The sequence below is a fragment of the Apteryx rowi genome, unplaced genomic scaffold (genome assembly GCF_003343035.1).
Source record: "Apteryx rowi isolate R43461 unplaced genomic scaffold, aptRow1 scaffold_40, whole genome shotgun sequence".
Taxonomy (NCBI): Eukaryota; Metazoa; Chordata; class Aves; order Apterygiformes; family Apterygidae; genus Apteryx; species Apteryx rowi.
In genome coordinates, this window is record NW_020450530.1 from 2,434,232 (window position 1) to 2,455,644 (window position 21,413).

At 41.3% G+C, this 21,413-nt stretch overlaps 1 protein-coding gene across 4 annotated transcripts in view; it reads left to right on the top strand.

Annotated features, from left to right (window-relative positions):
• The window catches only part of TAOK3 (TAO kinase 3), a 99,738-nt gene that overhangs the window by 43,525 nt on the left and 34,800 nt on the right, over window positions 1–21,413 (top strand). For 3 of the 4 annotated variants that reach the window (XM_026075027.1, XM_026075024.1, XM_026075025.1), the window contains 9 exons: window positions 465–675; window positions 6,895–6,966; window positions 8,325–8,426; window positions 8,924–8,969; window positions 9,965–10,061; window positions 13,750–13,863; window positions 14,919–15,010; window positions 17,980–18,073; window positions 19,615–19,696. In XM_026075027.1, coding sequence (XP_025930812.1) covers window positions 556–675; window positions 6,895–6,966; window positions 8,325–8,426; window positions 8,924–8,969; window positions 9,965–10,061; window positions 13,750–13,863; window positions 14,919–15,010; window positions 17,980–18,073; window positions 19,615–19,696 — 819 coding nt within the window. In that variant the 5' untranslated portion in view covers window positions 465–555. Of the gene's footprint in view, window positions 1–407; window positions 676–6,894; window positions 6,967–8,324; window positions 8,427–8,923; window positions 8,970–9,964; window positions 10,062–13,749; window positions 13,864–14,918; window positions 15,011–17,979; window positions 18,074–19,614; window positions 19,697–21,413 lie in introns of all 4 variants that reach the window. The other variant, XM_026075026.1, reaches the window with a different exon arrangement.

Below are 21,413 nucleotides of genomic sequence, written 5' to 3' on the forward strand. Positions count from 1 at the left end.
ACAAAAATATCTYATTTAATTGTGAGGTAGTTCTGTGGAACAGAAACTAACTTCTCTGTTAGCACCAGGTGGCAAGAGAGCACAGAAATAAAGCAAACAAATGGCAGAAAAAAAGTAGAAGGAACAATGGTGATAGTCTTAAAAACTGRCACAGTAGGGGACCGGCATTGAGAACAACAAACTCAAATCGCAGGATGTTTTGCATAGCAACAGGACTTCAAGTCTTCAAGTGGATTTTATTGTAACTGCAGCACTTGCTTCCTGTATGAGATAAAGGGCTGTTATACTCTGAATGCATTTTAATCTCTATATCTAAATTAGAGTAATAATTAAAAGGAATTAGCTGACGGAAACAATAGTGAAGTCTATTGCTTCTGAAAGTGTTTCCTCTTATTTTGCTGTCAAAGAAGCAAGAACAGGAACATGCRTAAAGGAAACGGAGTAAAGATGAACTTTTTCACCAGGTGCTGAATGCTGTCTACAAACTACTTTGTCGATGAAGGAAGAAATTGATTGGGAATCAAAAGCGCGAACTAGTTCATAATACTGTTCAACATGCGCAAAGGGGTGCCAAAGGACCCAGAAATAGCTGACCTGTTCTACAAAGATGATCCTGAAGAAATATTTGTGGGTTTACATGAAATTGGACATGGAAGTTTTGGAGCGGTTTACTTTGTAAGTATAGTTCTTCACTTCCTTTTTGGAAAACCAAACTATTTTCAGTGATATCTTATAAATTCTCAGCATTTGTAGAAGTGAATGTCCTTGTAGCTCTTAGTGCTTTGTATGTCTTAGCATACAGCTCATATATATGGCAGCAGCTGATACTACAGTCTGAATAGTGCATGCCACCATTCAGGTTAAGTATATGGTATCTTATGCTCTCTGATGCTGAAAGTTGAATTTAAGCAGCTGGAAATTAATTTGTCAAACTGGAATTTCAAGATATTCTACTTTGTGCTCATATGCTTGTAAATTGTTGCAAATTAATAGATCCAGTGAATTAATGATTTAAAATGCGATAGGCATTAAAAGCCACTTTTGTTAATGAATTGGTGTTGTGGTTGCTTGAGTAAAGATCCTGTGGAAGTTGTATCAAAATTGCATTCAGGTTTTTGAGTGATTCCTCTGATTATTTAGGAGTTAGAGACATCTTTTAAATGTCATTCTGCTTTGTCATCACATACATACCATCATCAATAGCAAACGCTTGCAGGCAAAAGCAAGGAGAAAATCTTGAGAGAAATGGGACTTCCAGAGGAAAGGAGGTGGTGTGATGATCAGTAGGAGGTCAAGTTCACGAGAATTTAGATTTCTGAATATCGGACATTGTGGAGTTTAGATATGCATCCTTACCTCTGTGACACTGGGAGATGGTGGTAGCCAGCATGGTTTATTTACAGGCACTCTAATCCAATTCACTGTCTATAGTTGTATACAGTGATGGAAGAGTTGGTGGAACTGCCGTTAAAACAAGAGAGGATCCTGATATTTTATTTCAGATAAGGAATATATGTGTTTTTTTGCGAGGTAAAGGTATAATTCTGCAATGTTTAAGCTGGTAGTAATGGTACAAGGTATTTTTGCCATTGGGACTGTCAAAAGTGGGACAGATGCATTTAGTTGTGGGTTTAGTGATAGGCAGTATAATATTAGTGACAGAAAGTATAACAGTAAATGTACAACGTGCCTGAGAGAACATGGGTGGTAAAACTTACAGTACGCATTGACCCGCTCCACAAGAAGAGCAGGCATTTGTTAGACGGGAGCGGGTGAGTCCTGTTCAGTGCGCTTCAGAAGCGCAGGGACAGCACGCGGGCATGCTTCAGGGCACCGCTGGCGTAGCGAGGGCGCCTCCTTGGAGCTTTTATTCGGGGTGGTCAGGAATTCCTCGCGCTGCCAGGGAAAGGGGGCGAGGAGCGCTGGTGACCTGACGTACTCAATAGCCTTACAAGCAAGAGGTCGCTACGGTTAGGTGAGACTTTGTGATCCCCAGAGCTTCTCTTCCTCTTTATCCCTATGCTTTATTTAACCGGTCTGTGTTTCAAACACACTGGAGAGTTTAGCCAGCCTGCACATTCCTGCTGTACCCTAAAAGCTTGATGATTGCAGTCAAGGCTGTAGTCACTACTATGCTGCTACAGTAATATTATAGACAAGTGCATCTCTACTTTTCCGTAATGTCTCCACTTCTCTGACACTGTTTCAAACTTAAGCTTTGCTTCCTGTTGCACGAAGCACTGAACATGCAGGAAACTGTTTTTTGGAGTCGCCACTCCTGCTGTGTGCATAAGGTGCAAGCAGGAACCTACCTGTTCTGCAGTTCTGGCTGCACAGCAGCCCGGGCCTCGGAAAGCCTCTACGTCTGCCCCGCGTCGCATCGCTAATGCGAGAGCCTTTCCCTGCCGTGCGTGGGATGCTGTGCGTCTTGGCTGTGTTTTCCCTCCTCTCAGAAAGCTTTTGTGGCCTCTCTCGCATCTGGAGTCGAGGGCATCCTGGAGTGAGGCAGGGGACAAGAGTAAGATCTCGGTCACTGCAAGATTTCTGGGCGACCTGACGTGCTTGGCATTGGGAACGGCGAATGCATCACAAACCACTTTAAAGGATCAGAGCTGCCTAAGCGACAGGGCCCCCCTCCATCTCCGAACATTGTACGCGATAATATTTCTAGAGATTCTGTTTTGTAAAGAAGCCGATAAGGGACCTTCTTCCCATCAGAAAACTGGAGAGAGGAATATTCACATGAGTCTTCCTTACTGAAACTTCTGAGCCAAATAATTACCAATTTGGCTAATGAGATGAACTTTTTTTTTTCCCCTCCTTTCCTGAGGTGCCTCAGCTCTCAGGCGCTCTGAAGTACATGTGTGGATTTCAGAGTAAATGTCAGTCTTGAAAGAGAAATTGGTTTTCCTGCTGTGTAAGGGCAGCCCCTCTGCTGTACTCAAGCTCAGTATTTTGAGGGAAATATCAAAAGCAAGATTTAAAAAAAGTGATGATAAATGAAAATACAAAGCCTAGAAGATAAATGTCCTCCAGGTTAAACCCTGGGGCTGCTGACAAGAGCCTGCGGCAGGTATGGAAGGAACGTATATCTCTAATGAGAAAAGATGAGCAGCGGTGGTGCTGAAAGGTGTTGTGTCATGGACTCTGATACGCCATGGCCATCCAGCAAATGGGAACTACCCGGTTTCTGGGTTTTTTTGTTTTTTGGGGGGAGGTTTTTTGCAAAATGGTTGTGTAGAGCTTCGCGTGCGTGTGCTTGAGCACCATTGGTTAGCTGTGCTTTTGCTACCTCTGTTTGATCTTTTTATTTAAATTGGTGCTGCTGCTACTGCAAACAGTAAATATGTTGATCTGCATCTTGTCGCAGTTGTGGTGAGTTAATATGATTGTTCTACTATAAACCTCAATTCAAGCTTAATTTTGCAAGCTGTTTTGTTTGCCTGCATATTGTCCATGCATGGCAAGAGAAATAATTTCAAGTTTCTTTTCTTGCCTGAAAGAAATGATGCTTTGTATATCAGAAGGCTGAGAAGTTCATAATTTGTCACAATGTTTTAAAGTTAAATGCTGACTAGATAAATTTTGTAGCTGATTTCAAAAGCATAGCTTCATCAGAAATAATAACCTAGTTAGATTTATGCTGCGTATGGAAGAGTGATAAAGCAAATGAGAATGGTGTAAATAAAGAAGGTTTTGCAAGCAGAATGTGCTTATCTTCTGCCAAGCTTTTCTCTAAAGATCTGCAAGTGTGGCCAAGACCACTGAAGCATATGGATATTTCTGTCCAGTGTGCTTGGACAGCCCTTTAATTTATTTCAGCCAAGGGGATCCCAAGCGTTTGGTGCAGCGAGAACTTCACCCACAACCGTGGGAGCCCACGGCTGCGGTTTGACGTGGCAGCACACCGTTCAGCCAAAAGCTACGGCAGAATTGAGAGAACTTCTTACGTTCATGCAAAGGCATTCAGAGTTACTGTGACAGACAGAAATACTTGGAAATTTGTTTAGGACACCAGCATTAACTCTTCTATTGGAGTCAAGTACTCCTGAGATCTTTTATGTGCTGAGTCGGAATGAGGAGTGCTTAGGAAGGGTTTTGTCTTCTCCAAAAGCAATTTTTTTTCAGCTTTCTGTGATTCAGTTGATGAGGACTGTGCTCTGGGAAGAGCAGAGCGCGATTTTCGTCTTGCACGGTGTCAGGCTCCTGCCTAAGCAGATTAATACTAACTTCCGTTAAGGCCAGTGCTTTTCTGGTTCACCCAGCACCATTTTCTTTGAAGTCACTGTATGCATCATGAAATATCTTTGATTAATACATTATTATTCGAGTACAGTAGCCATCCTCTTGAACAATCGAAATACAGGATTTACTACATGTAGCTTCTGTTGTAGTCTAAGCTTTAACTGTAACTAATCTTTGTTCTGAAAATTGCCAGTGCTTGGAGRTACTGGGATTTCAACAACTCTCTTAAGACTAAAATATTCATGTTGTCTGTCCTTGACAGACAGAAATGAAGATGGTGCCAATCCAGGCAAGTAGATCTTTTTCTAAAACAGACTTTTTGGCCTCGGGTCAACCATCCCTGTGCTATACAGGCTTGAGAAAAGCAGAATTTTGCTGACTGAATAATATTTGTTGTACAATTGGCACCTGGTGGCTGTGATAATAAAAGGTTAAGTGCGTAGCTATTCTGTAACGCGGAATCTATCAATGTCTCATTTCTTCCTTTTGAAATAACATTTTTAATTTACAGTCAGATGCAAGACAGCTAGTGCTGTTCAGTGTTCCCCTGACCCTGCTAGTGCTGCCTTGATAAGAGATTGCAGCAATGAAGATTACCTGCAGTTCAGGGTGCGTGTTTTCTAGGTTCCATTCCCCAAAATACCAAGCATCATCTCTTGGCCAAACTGCATGTCTGCAAGGGTTAATTTGCAGCTTGAAGCTCAGCTCTCCAATGAAGAAAGCCAAAATAGAGCGGGGTATTCCATTTCAAAAATGGAAAAGAAGGCTAGTGGTGTGAGAATAGACCTCGAGTCTTGCTGTGGGTGAAGACTTGTGCGAGACATTGCTACTCTGGTCACTTCTCCAAGAAGAAAGGTTTTTGAGATAGCAGTGCTTTCCACGCAAGAGTCAGGTGAACAGACTGACAGCAGCTTTGCATTTTTTCCTTGCTGATGCTCTGGGCTCAAAGCAAATCCATCAGCCCGTTTGAATAGTATGAATTGGATATCAGCTCTCTATAGTACTTGTTTGAAGATGTGCATTTTTGCATTAAAATAGATGATGTTTGGGGTCTGGCAATTTTTGTGGAAAATGAAAATGTCCTGAGATATTTATGGGCTGCCTTTAAACCTGTTTCCGCACTGGTTGTTTGGATAAGATGGTTTGCGTGTATATGAATAGCATGGCTCCGTAATTTGACATCTGCTCAGCTGCTGACAGTCAAGAGAACTATGTGCACATTGCCTACATTAGGTGACCCAGTTTCATAAGTGAAGTGGATTACACTTATTCCGTTTGCTATTTCAAAGCCATGCCTGAAACTTTCATCCCTTTGTAGTAGCACAGGAAAAGCAAAATAAATTGCTGTRTGATTCTACTTGCAGTATCTGGGAGGGGTCTGTTCCTTACCGACAGGAGACTTTCTTGAGCTGTAGCAAAGTTGCAAAAGCCTGTCCTGCTTGCATGATGGAAAAGGAGATCAATCAGCCTTTGAAGAGTAAGCATTTGAATAAAGTCTAATATTGAATGCAAGTGGACGAAAGCAGCCTTGACGCATCTATCTCGTCTTACTCATTTTTGGAACCAAAACTAGGTGTAATGCAATTAAAATCTTGATGCGGCCTTTGCCTTAACACTGGAAATGCACCAAGGAGCTTGGTAATCATTTTGAGGGAAAGGAAGAATGCTCAACAAGGCAAAAATGACTTCAGTGTCATGCTGGAGCCCTTACACATATAGCTGGTCAGCTGCTGCTCAGTGCAGTGTTTTAAGTACATTAGGGCAGATTAGTAAGCCCACTGGAATACTTAGAAAATCAAATTTTCGTATGATAAATATGGCGAAAAGTCCAAAATTTTAGGTGAAACCTCCAGTGTCCTGGAGTCATTGCCTAAAGGACAAGGCTGTTATTATTTAGGCAATATACATTGTGCTTTGCCAAGTTGTTGTGTAGACCTTTATGGTCCTAAAGACACATTCTTCACTGTAGCTGTGTCAGTAACTTAAATTTATTTTGGTTTTTTGGGTCAAATGGAATGTACGATGATTGGTTTTTTTTGTGAATGTAAAATGATTTTTTTTTCCCCTTTGCTATGCACAGAACCCAGAGAAGAGGGCGTTATTCTAAAATGAAATAACTTACAGTGAGAGGAAGGTAGCTGTTTTTTAAATGGAGATAAATTCCAAAATGGAGGGCCATCTTGAAATTGAAAGCAGAAATAGTTGTTTGAGAATAGTAGTGCCTTATGGTTTTTTGGATGAAATTAGAGATCTTCGTACATGTCTTCATTTGTTTCCTCGGCAAATGTTTTTCCAAAGGTTTATCTAAAACAGCTTTTACTGCAATTCCAATAAAACTGTTTTGCATGTTCTCACAAGGTGCTTTGTAAGACCTTGGTTTGTGCGTCAGTAGGGAGGTAGCAAGGGAAGGAGTGTAAGGGCTGAGGGAGGGTCAGTGGATGTGGACAGATGGATAAAGCTAACGAAGAGGGTGATCGTGATTGTTTAGTAAATCTTATCATGAAGAAGGTGTCTTTGCAGCACAAGGGTTTGCCAGGCTGTGACACAGGAGAAGAGATCTGTTTTTGCCAAAGGCACAGCTGACTCCATGGGGAGGGGGAAAAAAAATAAAACTTTTTTTTTTCCAATTTCTTTCTTTCTCTTCTCCAGGCTACAAATTCCCACACTAATGAGGTGGTGGCAGTCAAGAAAATGTCCTACAGTGGGAAGCAAACAAATGAGGTAAGATGAATAAAGCTAGTTGTGCATGCAGGAGCTGTTGCAACCATAATGTAAACCTGAACAGTGAAATTAGCTGGATATTTTATTTGACGCTAGTAAGCCAGCTTTTTAATGCCGTAGTTGTTACTAACTTCCATAGGAAGCATTGGGAGTTGTAGAAGGAAGATGAGTTTATGCAAATTCTGACAAATAGTTCAGTTTACGGCAGTGAATGGGGATTCAGAGTGCTTCTCGGGTGGTTATTTCAGTGATGCGTGCACTAAGAGCACACTGGCTGTTGGATCCCTAACCACCACTCTTTGAGGTGTCAGCTCATTTCGCTTAGTAGGTGGACCTGCAATGGAGAACGTGTCTGTGTGTTAGTAGCAAAGAAGGGTGTTTGATGCGTTGTTCCTCGCTTACCTGTTGGTCTCCCACATAAGCTGCCTGCAGCTGTTCCGGTGATCTTCCAAATGTCAGTGGCCTTGTGTTGCATTACTGAAGGGAGCAAACAGCTAGCTGCTGCTATCTGTGTTTCAACACATACTGTAGTTATTGTTGTCTGCTTTGGGGTAGGTGGGTTTGTTATGAAGTTTGAGACCACGAGGTAGTTCATTATACAAAATGGCAGCAGTGCTTTAAGTAAAATGTGTGCAAACAAAATGATACAAGTGTGTTCGGAAGCCGTCAAGCTAGCTGTTTCTTTGGGATCTTAGTGCAGTAGGGAACTAGACAACTGCAGCACAGTTGGGCTTTGGAAACTACTGTTTCACAGGCAAGATTATACATGTGATTCTGCAGTACAGAGAGAGAATAATAAAATAAACCAAGAACTGTTTATATTTGGGCAGGGGTAAGTACACTTAGCTATTACTGGCTAGCTGCTGAATAACAGCATGGTTTATTTTGACCGATTAAATTAAAATTCATGCCTTTTGGATCAGCTTTCTCTTCACAACTGGCATTACTTGAATATAGGTAATCTCAAAAGTATTGTTAAGAGGAGACCCTGTGTCTGGAGCTCGTTTCCATGAGGTTAACCAGCTTTGACCTGGGGAAGAAGCTAGCCCGAATGGGCAAACAATTGAGAAAAACCTGATTCCACTTCCTAATGTCAAACCCTTAGTTCTTCTGATACAATTGGAATATCTTTCCATGATCAGTATATCACTGGGAGGAAAAATTAGTCTTGCAGCTAAGATGTGTTTGCATTATTAATGTAGAAACTGAAAAAGGGTGGAACATACTACTCCTCTCTGGTCTTCCCATTGCAAAGCTGCCTTAAGGTTGCTTTTTCAGAATGTGCTAAGGTGTGGGGTGTATGAGAGCATGAAAGGATTAAACTGATAAATGATTCATATCTTCTGCTTTTTTAATAGAAATGGCAGGATATCATCAAAGAAGTCAAGTTTCTACAACAGCTGAAGCACCCCAACACCATAGAGTATAAGGGCTGTTACCTGAAGGAGCATACTGCATGGGTGAGTGAGGGTGGCCTGGCGTTTAGGGGTCTTCCTGAGCACAAAACTTACTGTAGAACTACCACGTGTTCAATACATATACGGTGTCTTTACATGCAGCAGTATTCATCCCATGCTGCTTGTAGTCCCTTTCATCTGAAGATGTTTCCAAGTAATTTGAAGGGAATGGAAATTTGGGACATTGGATCAAATCCCTRCTTCTCTGAGGCAGGCCTCTGTTTTCATGGAGGTTAAAAAAAAGCTTCTGGCCTTATTATTGGACATCCTTTGCAGCATCTCCCCACAACCTTCCCAGTGCCTCAACTTTCTTTGCAGAATGTAGGATGTCATGATATTGCTGGAATTTGTTGGAGCACTTTTATTTTATTCATCATTTATTGTATTTTTTCCAGCTTTAGGTTTTCTTTGCCTCTACTGTTTCTCAGCCATCTAAAAACTGTGGGAGAGTATCTACAGTATCTACCTTATTATTTACAAGCATGTTTTTTTTCTTGCAGCTGGTTATGGAGTACTGTTTAGGTTCAGCTTCTGATTTGCTAGAGGGTAAGTTTTATATAGTATTTGGTTTTCTTTTTGCTAGTGCCCCCTTTGGAGTATGGTGGGAGGCTGTTTTCTCTTAGAGACTGGTATTTTGCAAATGGTAGGGGCAGTCTGTCTGTGTTTCTTCGCTCTGTACCCAGAGCACCTGTGTTTGTGGTTGAAGGGTAGGCTGCGGCTATCACAGGAAAYCAGTGCTGCATACAGTTGGCATGCATGTTTATATGTTGTAAAATGAAGGTATAAATGTATACAGCTATATTTCTGTAGTTTGCACCTCCTTGATGTCTGAAGCAGACTGCCTGTCATCTGGATATCCATAATAAGAACCCACAAAAACCATTCTTGTCCTTGCCTTGCAGTTSGTAGGAATAATTAGAGATGGTTTTATAGAACAGGAGACTAATGAGACCTTAGAAATAAAAACCATGGGGCCTGTAGAGGAATAGGGAATTTAAGCTTGAGTTTGCTAAAACTAATATTCCTCATAGGCCGTATCTTTTGTATCTAAGATACATCGGCCAAAGGCACATACTGGTCRTATTTAGGGATCTGTGGAATGTGCTTTGAGGCATCTCTTTCATAGCTAGTGTTCCTCGTTCTCCTGTCTCTTTGCTATATGGAAGAAACAGGGAAGTCTTCCTTGCTGAGGGCCAAACAAGTGTTTCAAATATGTTTGGCAAGCTCTGCTCAGACATATCTCTTGGTGTTAACAGTAACTGTTGGCCTTAACAGTAATATGAGAGGAGGGGGGGGGGGGGAAAGAAAAAGAAAAAGTGGTCATAGATGATGTGAAGTACGTGCCCGGGCTGTACGCAGACTCTAAGCCACCAATGGCCACCGGGCCATAGGGAATTAGGACGCCAGAGATGGCATTCACGTCACGGTTTGCAAAGTCGGTGGGGTTCCTCTTCTCAAAACAAAACAAAAAAACCCCCACACTTGCTCAGGGAGAGATCACGCTCACTCTGTCTTGGCTTTTCTTGAATTTCTTTCCTCAGTTCACAAGAAACCACTTCAGGAAGTGGAGATTGCTGCCATCACCCACGGTGCCTTGCAGGGGCTGGCCTACCTGCACTCTCACTCCAAGATCCATAGGTAAGGCTGGCGCGGCGCTGCGGGGCTGCCTCCGTACGGCCTCGCTGCGTTTGAGCAGCTCTGGCAACGGCTGTTCCACCAGAATTCCCTCCGAGGCACTTGGCAGTGCTCCTACTGCCGGGGTGGATTTCTACATAAAAGCTGTTGGCTGTTAGGGGACGCGTTCCCCTCACTGAAATAATCTAGTGCAGGGACGGTCCAGGGCTGAGATCGCTTCCATGTTAGCAGTTTTCGGATGCCAGTAGCAAAGAATACACCCGAATGTTGGCAGGAAACACTAACAAGAAAATACACACCCTAAAACTACCAAGTAAAGTGGAGTGATAGAACTAGATTATTTTTAAGACTAGAAATTTTTTTATTTTTTTTACATATATGCAAAACTTTATGCTTCCAGCAATCAGCTGATGAAAGCATAAGGCCGGGGAAACCTCTGTATAGCAGTCTTGGTTTTGACTCGTTTGGCAGTGATGTTATGTGTTCTCATTTTATATTTTTGTCTTATTTTGGGGGACTACTGATATTTTGTGTCAGGGACTTGCTGTGAAAAGGGTGAGCGGTAGATTAGTATAATTTAAGTGAGGACTCATCAGAGTGAGGCYGTGTGAGACTAATTTATAGGGCTAAAAGCTTCTTTGTAGTCTATTGGCGAGCTTTAGACAGAAAATTGGTCTATTTGAGGCTGAGACAGTGAAGTGTTTTTTCCAGAGACGGGAATTATTTGTTACTTGTTAAAATCACCACTTAGGGCATATCTACAAAAGGGTATTGTAGGACATTTAAGTAAAATATTAATTTAAACCAGAATGCCAATTTAGGAAATTAAATCAGAATGATTTAGGATCAACCCTTTGTGTATTTGCTCTTATCTGAGCATAAAAATACCTTTTATGAAATAAATTTACACACTTTCCAAGTTCAATATATTCTTATTTATAGTAAATGACTCCCTGTATGTACACAATCGAGTATCAGKCTTTCTTGATAAGGCTTAGGGGGTTTCGACGTGGTGCGATGTRGTGTGGTGTGAATTCAGCAGCCTGGCAGAGGGAATGCCGGCTGCCCTGCTGAGCTCTCCTGTAGCGTGCTCCTGCTGCATCCAGGGAACAAAGCCCGTTCGTTCTTCCAAACTGGAAAAAGTTACTTCATTGTTGCAGCACGCTAAGAGTGACGGTAAAGAAAGTTAGCGCTAGGTGAGCAGCACACGGGTCTTTCATACTGAACCGATTTTCTTCCTTGGGATAGTCTGCCTTTTAGCTTCTCAGGTGGGAAGGCACGTGCTCTCTCTCAGAAGAGAGCTGTCAAGAAAAGGCTGATTTTCTGTTAGGTGCCATATGTTAAACAGGAGAGATGAAGGATTACCATTTCCTAGCTTCATTATCTAGTAGCGATGAGGAACTGTGTCCTGGGAGGAAAACGCCACGCTCCCCTTCCCTATGGCAAGTTCCACTAGCTCTGAGGAAAGTAGAGCAAATGAATGAGAAAAAAGGACCAAAGCTGGCGGCGGCGGTGATGGCTTTGGTTTCCCCGCCCTGCAGCGAGGAAAGCGAAATGAGTGTGACCTAGAATGGAGGGACACCTTGTGGAGATGCAGGAAAAAAGCAAGTCTAATCTTGCATCCTGAGCTCCTCTCTCCTGCCGTTAGCTGTTAGTTGACCTGCTTATTAATGTCTCTGTATAGGATGGCAAAGGATGAGATTATTTTCTGTTGAATTGCAGGTACAAGGTAAACTTAAGTTAGCAAATATATTTGCCTAGAGCTAAGGTTTTTGCAGGTATGTCTGTAATCAGTTCAATGTCTGCGGAGCTTGAGGCAGTGCCCCTTTCCCCGAATGAAGGTTTTCTTGYGGTGCTGTAGGAGATTCAGGAGTGCCTGCTGAACTCTTTACTGTTGTTGTGAAGTGAAGATAGCACTGGAGATGAGTGCAAAGAGGACAGCCTGTATTTCTGAGGTGTTCATTCTTGCATGTACAGGACATCTTCTAGTACTTGTCTTCCTGCGGAAATGACAGATGCACAGACCAAACACATCAAGCTACCTCAGGGCTTGTTTCTGAGTAGTACATGTGTGCAAGCAATTCTCTGGAAAGTTACTGTAATGGTAGTTTTGAAGCAGTAGTGTCCTGGCAGTGGGGGAATATAGGTTCTGACCCCAGCAGTGCTGCTGAAATATTTTAAGTCAGTTCCTTTCTCTGTGGCTCTGGTTGTCCCRGCTTTGCCTATTCTATGTGCTGCCCTTTGGAGAGAAAGGTACCTCACCAGAGCTTGCATCAGCCTAAATTCAGAGACTCTTCTGGTTTGCCTGGTCCTGGATAAGTATTTGATGCACAAATTACTATGCTTCGACTGCTGTACRGTAATTCAGTGTATTCTTACTCTGCATCAAATACAAGAGAGCTTTCTTGCCCTCCCATTTATCCAATTGGCTTGCTTTTCCACAGGGGCAGAGTATGGGTGTGTTTGGTAATGCACAGTAGCTTGTTTGCATTGGAGGTCTACTACTGTTGATAAGAGCTTTCTGATGTTGGACTTAGAGTTGATCACCAGAGAAGAAAAGCTAATTTTTTATTGATGTGTTCTTCTCTTTCTCTCTCTCTCTCTCTCTCTCTCTCTCTCTGTATAAATATATATACATTATATATATATAAATTTAAAAATTTATATATGTTAGCATTTCATATTTTCATATATATGTGTGTGAATATGTATATATATAAACACATACACTTTTTTTTTTTAATAAAGGCATTATAAATTGTATGATGTTAACAGCCTGGCTAGGCAGAGATCCCTTACACGCATTCCGTTTATATTGAAGGTCTGCTTTTGTGAAAGCAAGTATCTAAGATGCTGCCATGTAAAGGCATCCCTGGCCTCCCTACTGTACTATTTTCCCTTTGTTATCAAAGTGCTCTCTCAGGGTTTTAGGGAATGTGACTATATGGTGACTTTCAGGGGGCCATGTATAAGTAGATTGAATTTCTTAAAGCAGTCCTCCTGTTTTTATATTAGAAGGGGTGGAAGAAAAAAGATATTTCAGTTAGACCAGTCTGCAGAAGCCCTGGGGATTAAAAGTAAATGGTGCTTAGATTAATTCATTTCTAACTCTGAACAGGCCCTTTACTAAGTGTCTTGAAATATATGTAATTGGTTTAACCTTTGTCAGCATTTCACGGACAGTTAATTTGAATTTAACTCGCTTCTGGCTGGAATTCAGAAATTTACGGTTCAAAGGTGTTGAATGTATATTGTGCCTTTCATGTTGCAGTGGCTTCATTATCATTAATCTCTTAAATGTATGAATTATCTGGGAGTTGTATGAAGGAGAAGATAAGGGAGCCTAGGGCATTTCAATGCTGAAACTAACATGTCTGGTATTATTTAAGGTGTCAGATCTGGGTGTTTGAATGCATCTCTCCTAGATCTCAGTTTGGGGCCTCAGTCTTGCAGCCATGGCTTGTCTCCTCTTCTTCTTCCCACCCCCTTTCTTTAAAGGAGTCCAGTTGGGTTTCCCTCCCTAGTAAAGCCATGTACTTGGTCTCTCCGTCTTAACATAATGCTAGATTTCTAAAAGTTCTCAATTTTTCTTGAATGTTTGAGAACAAGTAAATGGACTGCAGTGTGTTTGTGTATTTTGAAAGTTCTTCTGTTGTAACCAGAAATGTAATTTCTTTCTTTTCTTTTAAAGGGATATTAAAGCTGGAAATATTCTTCTAACAGAACCAGGTCAAGTGAAACTAGCTGATTTTGGGTCTGCCTCTATAGTCTGCCCTGCCAATTCTTTCGTGGGGACGCCTTACTGGTGAGTAAAGCATGGGATACTTCAGTCCTTGATGAGACTGCTCTCACAGTTATGGCATTTCACAAACTGAAAGTAATATCTGGCATTAAAAAAAAATAAAAAATCATACTGCTTAGCCAAGTAGTTCTTTAAAATTCCCATATATTCTTCCTCAGTGCCCATGAGTAGAGGTAGGCTTTGCAGCAGTTTGAAATGGCACCAGTAAATGTTTTGACTGTTGTAAYGCCATTGGCTTAAAAAATTATTGACATTTGCCATGGATATTGGAACTCAGGCAAGCGTGTGGAGAAAGGGAAACTTGTTAACCTGGCCTTGCAGCCTGGAAGATATACTGTTACTTAGAATCTGTTTTGAAAAAACTTTGTTGCTTGGCATTCCTAACATAGTGGCCCAGCATAGCTTTACACTCCATTTATTTTGTGGCAGACGCCCCAGGCATTGATGGGAGGTCACCTATCGCCCAACCTCTGAACAAGTCCATTTGGCAGGAAGCCTGCTCCATCTTTGAAGAACCAAAAGTTAAGAGGCTGAATTTTTGCAGGCGGGTCCGCTGCTTCCCCCCCCCAGCTCATCCCTTAATCCTGGACTGTTACATTTCCTCACCGTTCCAGATTTCCCTGTTCCTTTCATAGCTACACTCACAGGCTGCACATACCTGCTGGAAAATTCTCCTGGTGTGCCAGTGGAAACCCACCATCTCTGGGGAGAGTAAAAGTGATGCCTTTAGGACTCCCCCAGCTCATGCTGGCTGCCTGCAGGTACAATGCCTTTGAGATTGGTGTGGGTCTCCCAGGTGCCAGCGTGTTGTGCTAACAGCAAGAGGATCAGGTTGGCCTCTTATTTACTTTTCTTTCTTAAAAATGGCTCTTGGAAGGGTTGCTAGTGCAGGCAAGCATTGTTTTATTTCAGYATGGCTTTACTTGGCTCCATGTTGACTCTTTTAAGTTTTGGTCCCCTGTGCTGCTGAAGATAATGAAGCCGACTCATTTTAACCTATGTGCTGGGAATTCCAGTCTGTATCCCCTAACCTGCATGCTTTCCACTGTGGTTGGTAGGATGGCACCAGAGGTGATCCTTGCTATGGACGAAGGACAGTATGATGGAAAGGTGGATGTCTGGTCTCTTGGGATCACGTGTATTGAGTTAGGTGAGTAAATACTTGGCAGCTGAGGTGAATAGTTATCTGTCTGCTGAATTTATTAGAAAGCCCTGAAAAAAAAAGAGAAGATTCTTATTGCCTGTAAGCTTCTTTAAAAAGCCTGACTTGGAAAACAGACAGTTGAGTTGAATCTTTTGCTCACTGGCAAATCAAGACGATCCATTAATGCTGTTGTGCTTAATATTAATCTAGTGTGCTCACACAACACCTAAAGGGTTGTAGTCTCATATTTTATCTTTCAGATAATGTTTTTTTCTGGGCAGTTCATTGATCGCTTGCAGAACAGGATGCATTGAAGTTGCTAGATAATATAATTTGGCTCCTCTGGATAAGAGGTCCCCAAAAAGGAGAGAGGCTACATTTTGCAGTCCTGTTTTGCAAATTGAACCACTTTATAGAATCACCTGAACTCTTCTTTTAGATTCCAAATCAATGCTTGTATTGGCTGTACTTGTGCTAGACTTGAGAAGCAGGACTTTTATGCATGTGAAGATTGGGCTCCCTCTATGACAAATATATTTATTTATTGGAGACTTTATAGAACTAAGCACTGTCTGTGCCCATGTAGCTGTTGGGATTTCCTGCCTGAATTTGGCTCGAATTATTTGTGTCATGTCCTGAGCATATCCTCAAAGATACGGTCAATTCTAAGAAGCACATTGTGATCTGTGATTGGCAAACGTGTCCGTCATTTCCTTGTTAGGAAAAGCTTCAAGCTGAAAATACCAGCTGTTTTATCCAGAGTCCCTTCTACATATGGTAGTATTGAATTTGCAAATTTGAGACGGTGTCAAGAATCACAGCAGTAATGTTCTGTGTCCATATTGCTGCATCCTAATCAAAGAATAGTTCGTACAGACGAGAGATCTAGGATACTTAAATTCATATGCTGATGATGTGCTGATAAGGGAAGATGTGGAATGACTTCAGTCAAAAATCTTTTGTATGAGAGGKGTTAATGCACCTCGCCTGAAATATATATGTAGGGCCAATCATAAGCAAAACTGCAGAAATACTGCACGAAATGGACTTAGTCTCCTGTATTTCTAATGGGGTCTAGGAAATGTCTTGTCTCTTTCTGCTTTATGTGGTTTGTTCCCCACACACACACCCAATTCTACTATAGAAAAAATGCTGCTACTTCTGTTTCCTTCCAGAGAGAAGGAAACTACTGTTTGTAGTCTGCATTTTTACAAGTTGGGTTTTGAGAAAACTGTATTGGAACAACTACTGCACCAAGGGAATCGGTGTCCTAAAAAAAAGTGTGTGTTGGAAAGGACCTATGTTTAATTTTCAATTCTTCTTACTTCCCAACTCTCTGAAACAAACAAAAATCTTCAACCTCAGCTGAAAGTTTGTGACGTGAATCATCGTGGACAGGTTCTTTACATGAGAAGAAAAGGGTTTACACTGCAAAGGGCAAATGATACGCATCCACACTACCTGAAGCAGATGTAGATGTGATAGCAGGTATACAGAGCAGCTGTTTGCACTTTAAGTTTGAATATTGACATTGCATGTGCTGAGTAGATTATCTTCAAAAATAGTCTTGATATGGATTATGCTTAAAACCAGTACATCAGAAATTCATTGTGAGGGCAAGTTCAAAGAAAAAGTTATTTCTGAAAATGTTTAGCCAGCAGCAGTAYGAATGGGTTAGGAAAGAGGAAAGGGAGAAAATGTTAACCCCAACATGGAGACAGTAATGGTTTCTTTCTTGTCGTCTCTGACCGCTCCCTTCCAGTATTGCATTTCATGTGCCAGTGCTAATGCCTTGCTGACACTGTCTATATTTTGATATAAAGAATGCAAAATCAGCAGTTCAAGACTCTTATTCTTCAGCCTGGCCACTTTTTTTTTTTATGTAGAATTTAGGCAAGTTATCTGGCTTCTCGAGGAGTAAATCACAGTGGTAGAATAGGTATTATGCTATCCTGCATAGACATTGAGTCTTAATGTTAGAATTTCCATGGAGCTTTTCATTCAAAAATATCAAAGCCATATTACATAGTTGAAGTTGAAGGGTTTGCTTTCTTTTTTTTTTTTTTTTTTCCTGAACTTCATTAGGGTTAGAAATGGTTTATTTAACTTTGAGCTTTGTCCTTGCATGATTCCACATCTGAACATGGGTTCAGGGTAGCAGTGGGAGGGTATCTCTTGATGAGCACCACTTGGCTTTCTTTGAATGCTGATGTCTTAATTTATCATGTAGCTGAAAGTGCATAGGAAAAAATGTGGTGGTTTGTATGCATGCTGCATGTCAAGGACAAGTGGTTGCTCTGACCTGACCTGACATGAACTTAATCCTGGCTTCATTGATTGATTGGCATGACGGGTCTTAGATGGAAGCGAAAACTAACCTCTCTTGGTTTTGGTGCAAAATCTACTGCACTCCTGAAAGATCAGGAGCTGGTAGGTAGGTGCCCTCTCAGAAGCACAAGGACTAGGAAGAACTTCCATTACAGGGAGTTGAAGACATACGTGGCAAGTGAATTTGGTAGGCAGACTGCCCCACTTCTGCAAGTGATTGCCAATGACAAATGAAATGAGCAGCCCCTCTTTCCCCTTAACTATGGATGCTATGTCAGCACATCAAAGATCTTCAGGGACTGATGCATAAATTTCCTGGCCCTGACATATTGCATGTCTGAGCTCTGCTGTAGTCAGCTTCTGCTGAATTTGCCATAGCAGGTCAGTTATAAAACATGGTAGTTAATGTAAAATTTACTGGAAACTTTTTTTCATAATTTGCATCCTGTTCTCTTTGGATCTCATCGTCCCCTCTTCAGGTGAATAACAGCTGTCCTGAACTAACCTAGAAGATTAAAATAATTGGCTTAAATGTGATGACGACAATAATGAGCTATTGATTTAACAGTGATACCCTGCTCATTCTTCCATATCTTTCTGCCTTTCTTTCCAGACTGCCTTATCATACCTTTCTCTTCTCTTTCTAGCTGAAAGGAAGCCTCCACTTTTCAACATGAATGCAATGAGTGCCTTATATCACATAGCCCAGAATGATTCCCCTACGTTACAGTCAAATGAATGGTAAGAGAGCTATTACCAGGTTTTGTGTTTTGTTTCCCTGGAAATCCTCTATGACACTCTTTGCATGGTTAAAATCTGACAAGAAAAGTGTTTGTTGCAGTGTAGTGATTTGACTGTGTTCTCGAATAACGCTCCCATGTAGGCAGGCTCAATTTTGACCTTCTGTCACTTTGGCTGTACTACAATCTAAATGTGTGGAGGTGTTAATTATGGGGCTGTAGACGCTGTGGGAATTAAAATGTTCTTGGATGCATTAAACCAGCCTAGCTCAGCATCAGCAAAGTTTCCAGCTGCAAAAGATCCCTGACAGAAGAATTGTTAGCTTTATAGTGCAGCTGAAATATGGAGGAGGGGAGGAGAGATGTACATAGAATAGAGGTAATTAGATTTTGTTCAGTGAGTGACTTTAAAAGGAGCTTTTCCAAATGTCGTCCGAGCTCCCTGGCTGGTAAATACTGCCCATGCTACAAGCTTGTGTTCAGAATCCAAGCTTTGACGTAAGAATGTTTTGTTGTTTTCTGGGAGCAAAGGGTTTACCCCGCTTCCCGGTCTCTTCACCCAAAAGTAGAACGTAGCTATTGAGTGACGCTTGTCAGTGTCTGCAGGCAGCTTGAAGCAACAGTTCCTGGAGAGGTATGAAGTTCCCCCAGTTATACTGCTAGACATTGAAATAACATCATTAACTATTTCATTGCTAATCATTTTATCAAAACCACTCCACTTTAATTTCCCTATTTCATCATCTGTCTGTTTTGTCCATTTTTCAAGACTCCAAGAGCTTGGTCTCTTACCTGTACACCTATTCCCAGGTCCTTTCTGGACCGAGTTTGCGATACAGAGCGTAAGCAACTTGGGAACACAGGCTAAGAACCAGTAGTCATGATTGCAAGCAGTTTGGCTATAGCCACTTGTTGCTTGCTGTGGCTTTTAGAGCGTAAGGAGTATGCTGCGTGCGTTTTATGCTGCTTTTGAGTTTCATGGGCACCTAGAAGACCTCTTTTTTTTTTTTGTTAGGTTATGATAAGCTTGTCTATAGCCTAAAGTTTCTTTGAATTATGCATGTGCCAAGGCACTTTACTAAATCAGTGTTACAAATGGTGAGAAGTTTCTAGAGAGTAGAGAGTCATTTCATCAGCTAACTTAACGAGTGCACTTCTGGAGTTGCTGCTAATTTAATTGTCATCTAATTTTAAGTAGTGGAAGTAGGATTGAAAATATCTTGTTGACTGGTACACACAGTTTTTGTTTGTGGTTTTTTGGTTTGGTTTGGAGTTTGGGGGTTTTTTGTTTTGTTTTTTTTGTTTTGTTTACTTTGTGGTTGGTGATAATTGTGTGTCCATGTTTGTTTTGACGAGTCTTTAGCTGTTGTAAGAACCAGTGGGATCAACTTACTCTACTTGGAATTGGGAAAAGTCCGGTGAATTTTTGTGCCCTAGAACTTAATGTATTGGCTAAGGCTTTTCTTTCACTCTGTGCAAATGAGTTTGTGTGTTTTCCAGAGCTTATTTTTCATTTAGAATTTTTTTTTTTTTAATTTACAGGTCGGACTCCTTTAGGGGATTTGTTGATTACTGCTTGCAGAAAATACCTCAGGAAAGGCCATCATCAACAGACCTATTGCGGGTAACTTTTCAAATCCATTTCAGAAATTTGGGGAAATGGGACTTGCTGAGACTGAGTTATATCACCACAAAGCTCTATCAGGGCGAAAGCAAGTCACTTAGCACAAGCAAGTTACTTGGGAAGAGGTTTTGGTACCTTCCAGCATGTCCATAGGAAAGAGTTAAGCATAGGTGCTACAGGGTAGAGACCATAAAGACCTTGTGGATTAGCTTCACTGAAGAACACTGACCTCTTTCTTTTGTCAGCTGATGTGTATGAACTTTTCTAAGCTGACTTGCAGAAGTCATGAACATTTTCCATAGAAAGCACAGAATCTGCTTGCCTACCTCAAGATAATTCTAGTGAAAGTGAACAAAATATTTGCCCTTTCCAAAAAATTGTTGGTTTTCCTCTCATCTGCATCATTTTGGGGGTCTTTTTAAAGTAACTTTGAAACTTGACCGGAAGTAATAAATGAATATATTCAGATACATGTTGTTACTGGGCACCACAGTACTGCTTGACCATAATTTAAATTTGGAATGCTCTTTACACCTGGTGGGATAAGACTGCATTTTAAACAATTTATTCGACCCAGCTGAGTTTAATCCCTGTGAACTGAAAAATTTGCATAAGCCTTGTGCTTGTCCTTTGTGCAAGACTGCATTTCAGTCTCTCCCTAAGGGCTGAGAATTTGTTACCTTTTTCCTTGATGCACCTTTTTAAAATATCACATCCAACATCCAAGATCGATGTGGTAGAACAGTCACGCTCTGTTCCTTAAGTCTGCTGTGGCCTTCAGGCTGAAGTCTGTAAGCCTTGGCAGCATTACTTGAAGTACTGAAGAATTTAAGGCCATTTACCTTTATTTCCTGACTTTGTCAGTTAAAATTCTCTTTATAATATGACTCTCAGGAGTCAAACTACTGAAGGAAGAGTAAGGGGAGGCTACGAGGTAAAATGGTTATATCGTTGAGTTGAGGGTTATTTGGAGAGCAGCCCAGCACCCTGCTCCTCTTACACCCCAGAGCTTTGTAGAGGTTTCATTTGTATTAGAGAATTTGAAAGCCTCAAGTAGTATTAGTAACAGATTTTTTTAGCTGAAGGAAGAACGTGTCAGCAGGAGAAGGATAAAAGGATTTAATCTTGATTTTTTTTCAAGGCAATGCTGGGCGTAGTTTAACTGAAAGTATTATCAAGGACAAACAGGTCCGGAACTGGGTTAGTTAAATCTGTGCTGCAGGCATGAATTCCAAAGAGTAGTTTTCTGTGTAGACAAGATGTAGGAGTATGTTCTCTAATGGTCTAATGAAGAAGGAATTTTCTCCGCTCTACGGTGGTGTCAGTAGGATGCCCAGAGTTGTGAGCGTGCTGCATTATATGGTCTCCGAAAGAGCAGGGGGAAATGAGGGAGGAAACTGGAGACTCACCCTATTTCCCCTCCGAACAGAAAAAGCAGAAGGGAGCTGTAACTTGGTGTAGCATGTCACAAACCAAAGACCTTCCTTTTGGCAGTTCTGCAGGCTGTGTAAAGTACTGTAGCTGTGAACTTGCTGATGCACCTTCAGTTTTCTGCTCACCTTCTCCAGTGAAGAAAAATGTTATTTTTCTGTTGTGTAATAGGCCATGTTTGTTACCAAGTTTATATGTGGCTTCAGTGAAGATTTAAGGCTTGTAATTTGCTCTATGGAAGTGATAGAAAATCTAAAGAGCCATTTTAATTGCTACTCAAGCTCTA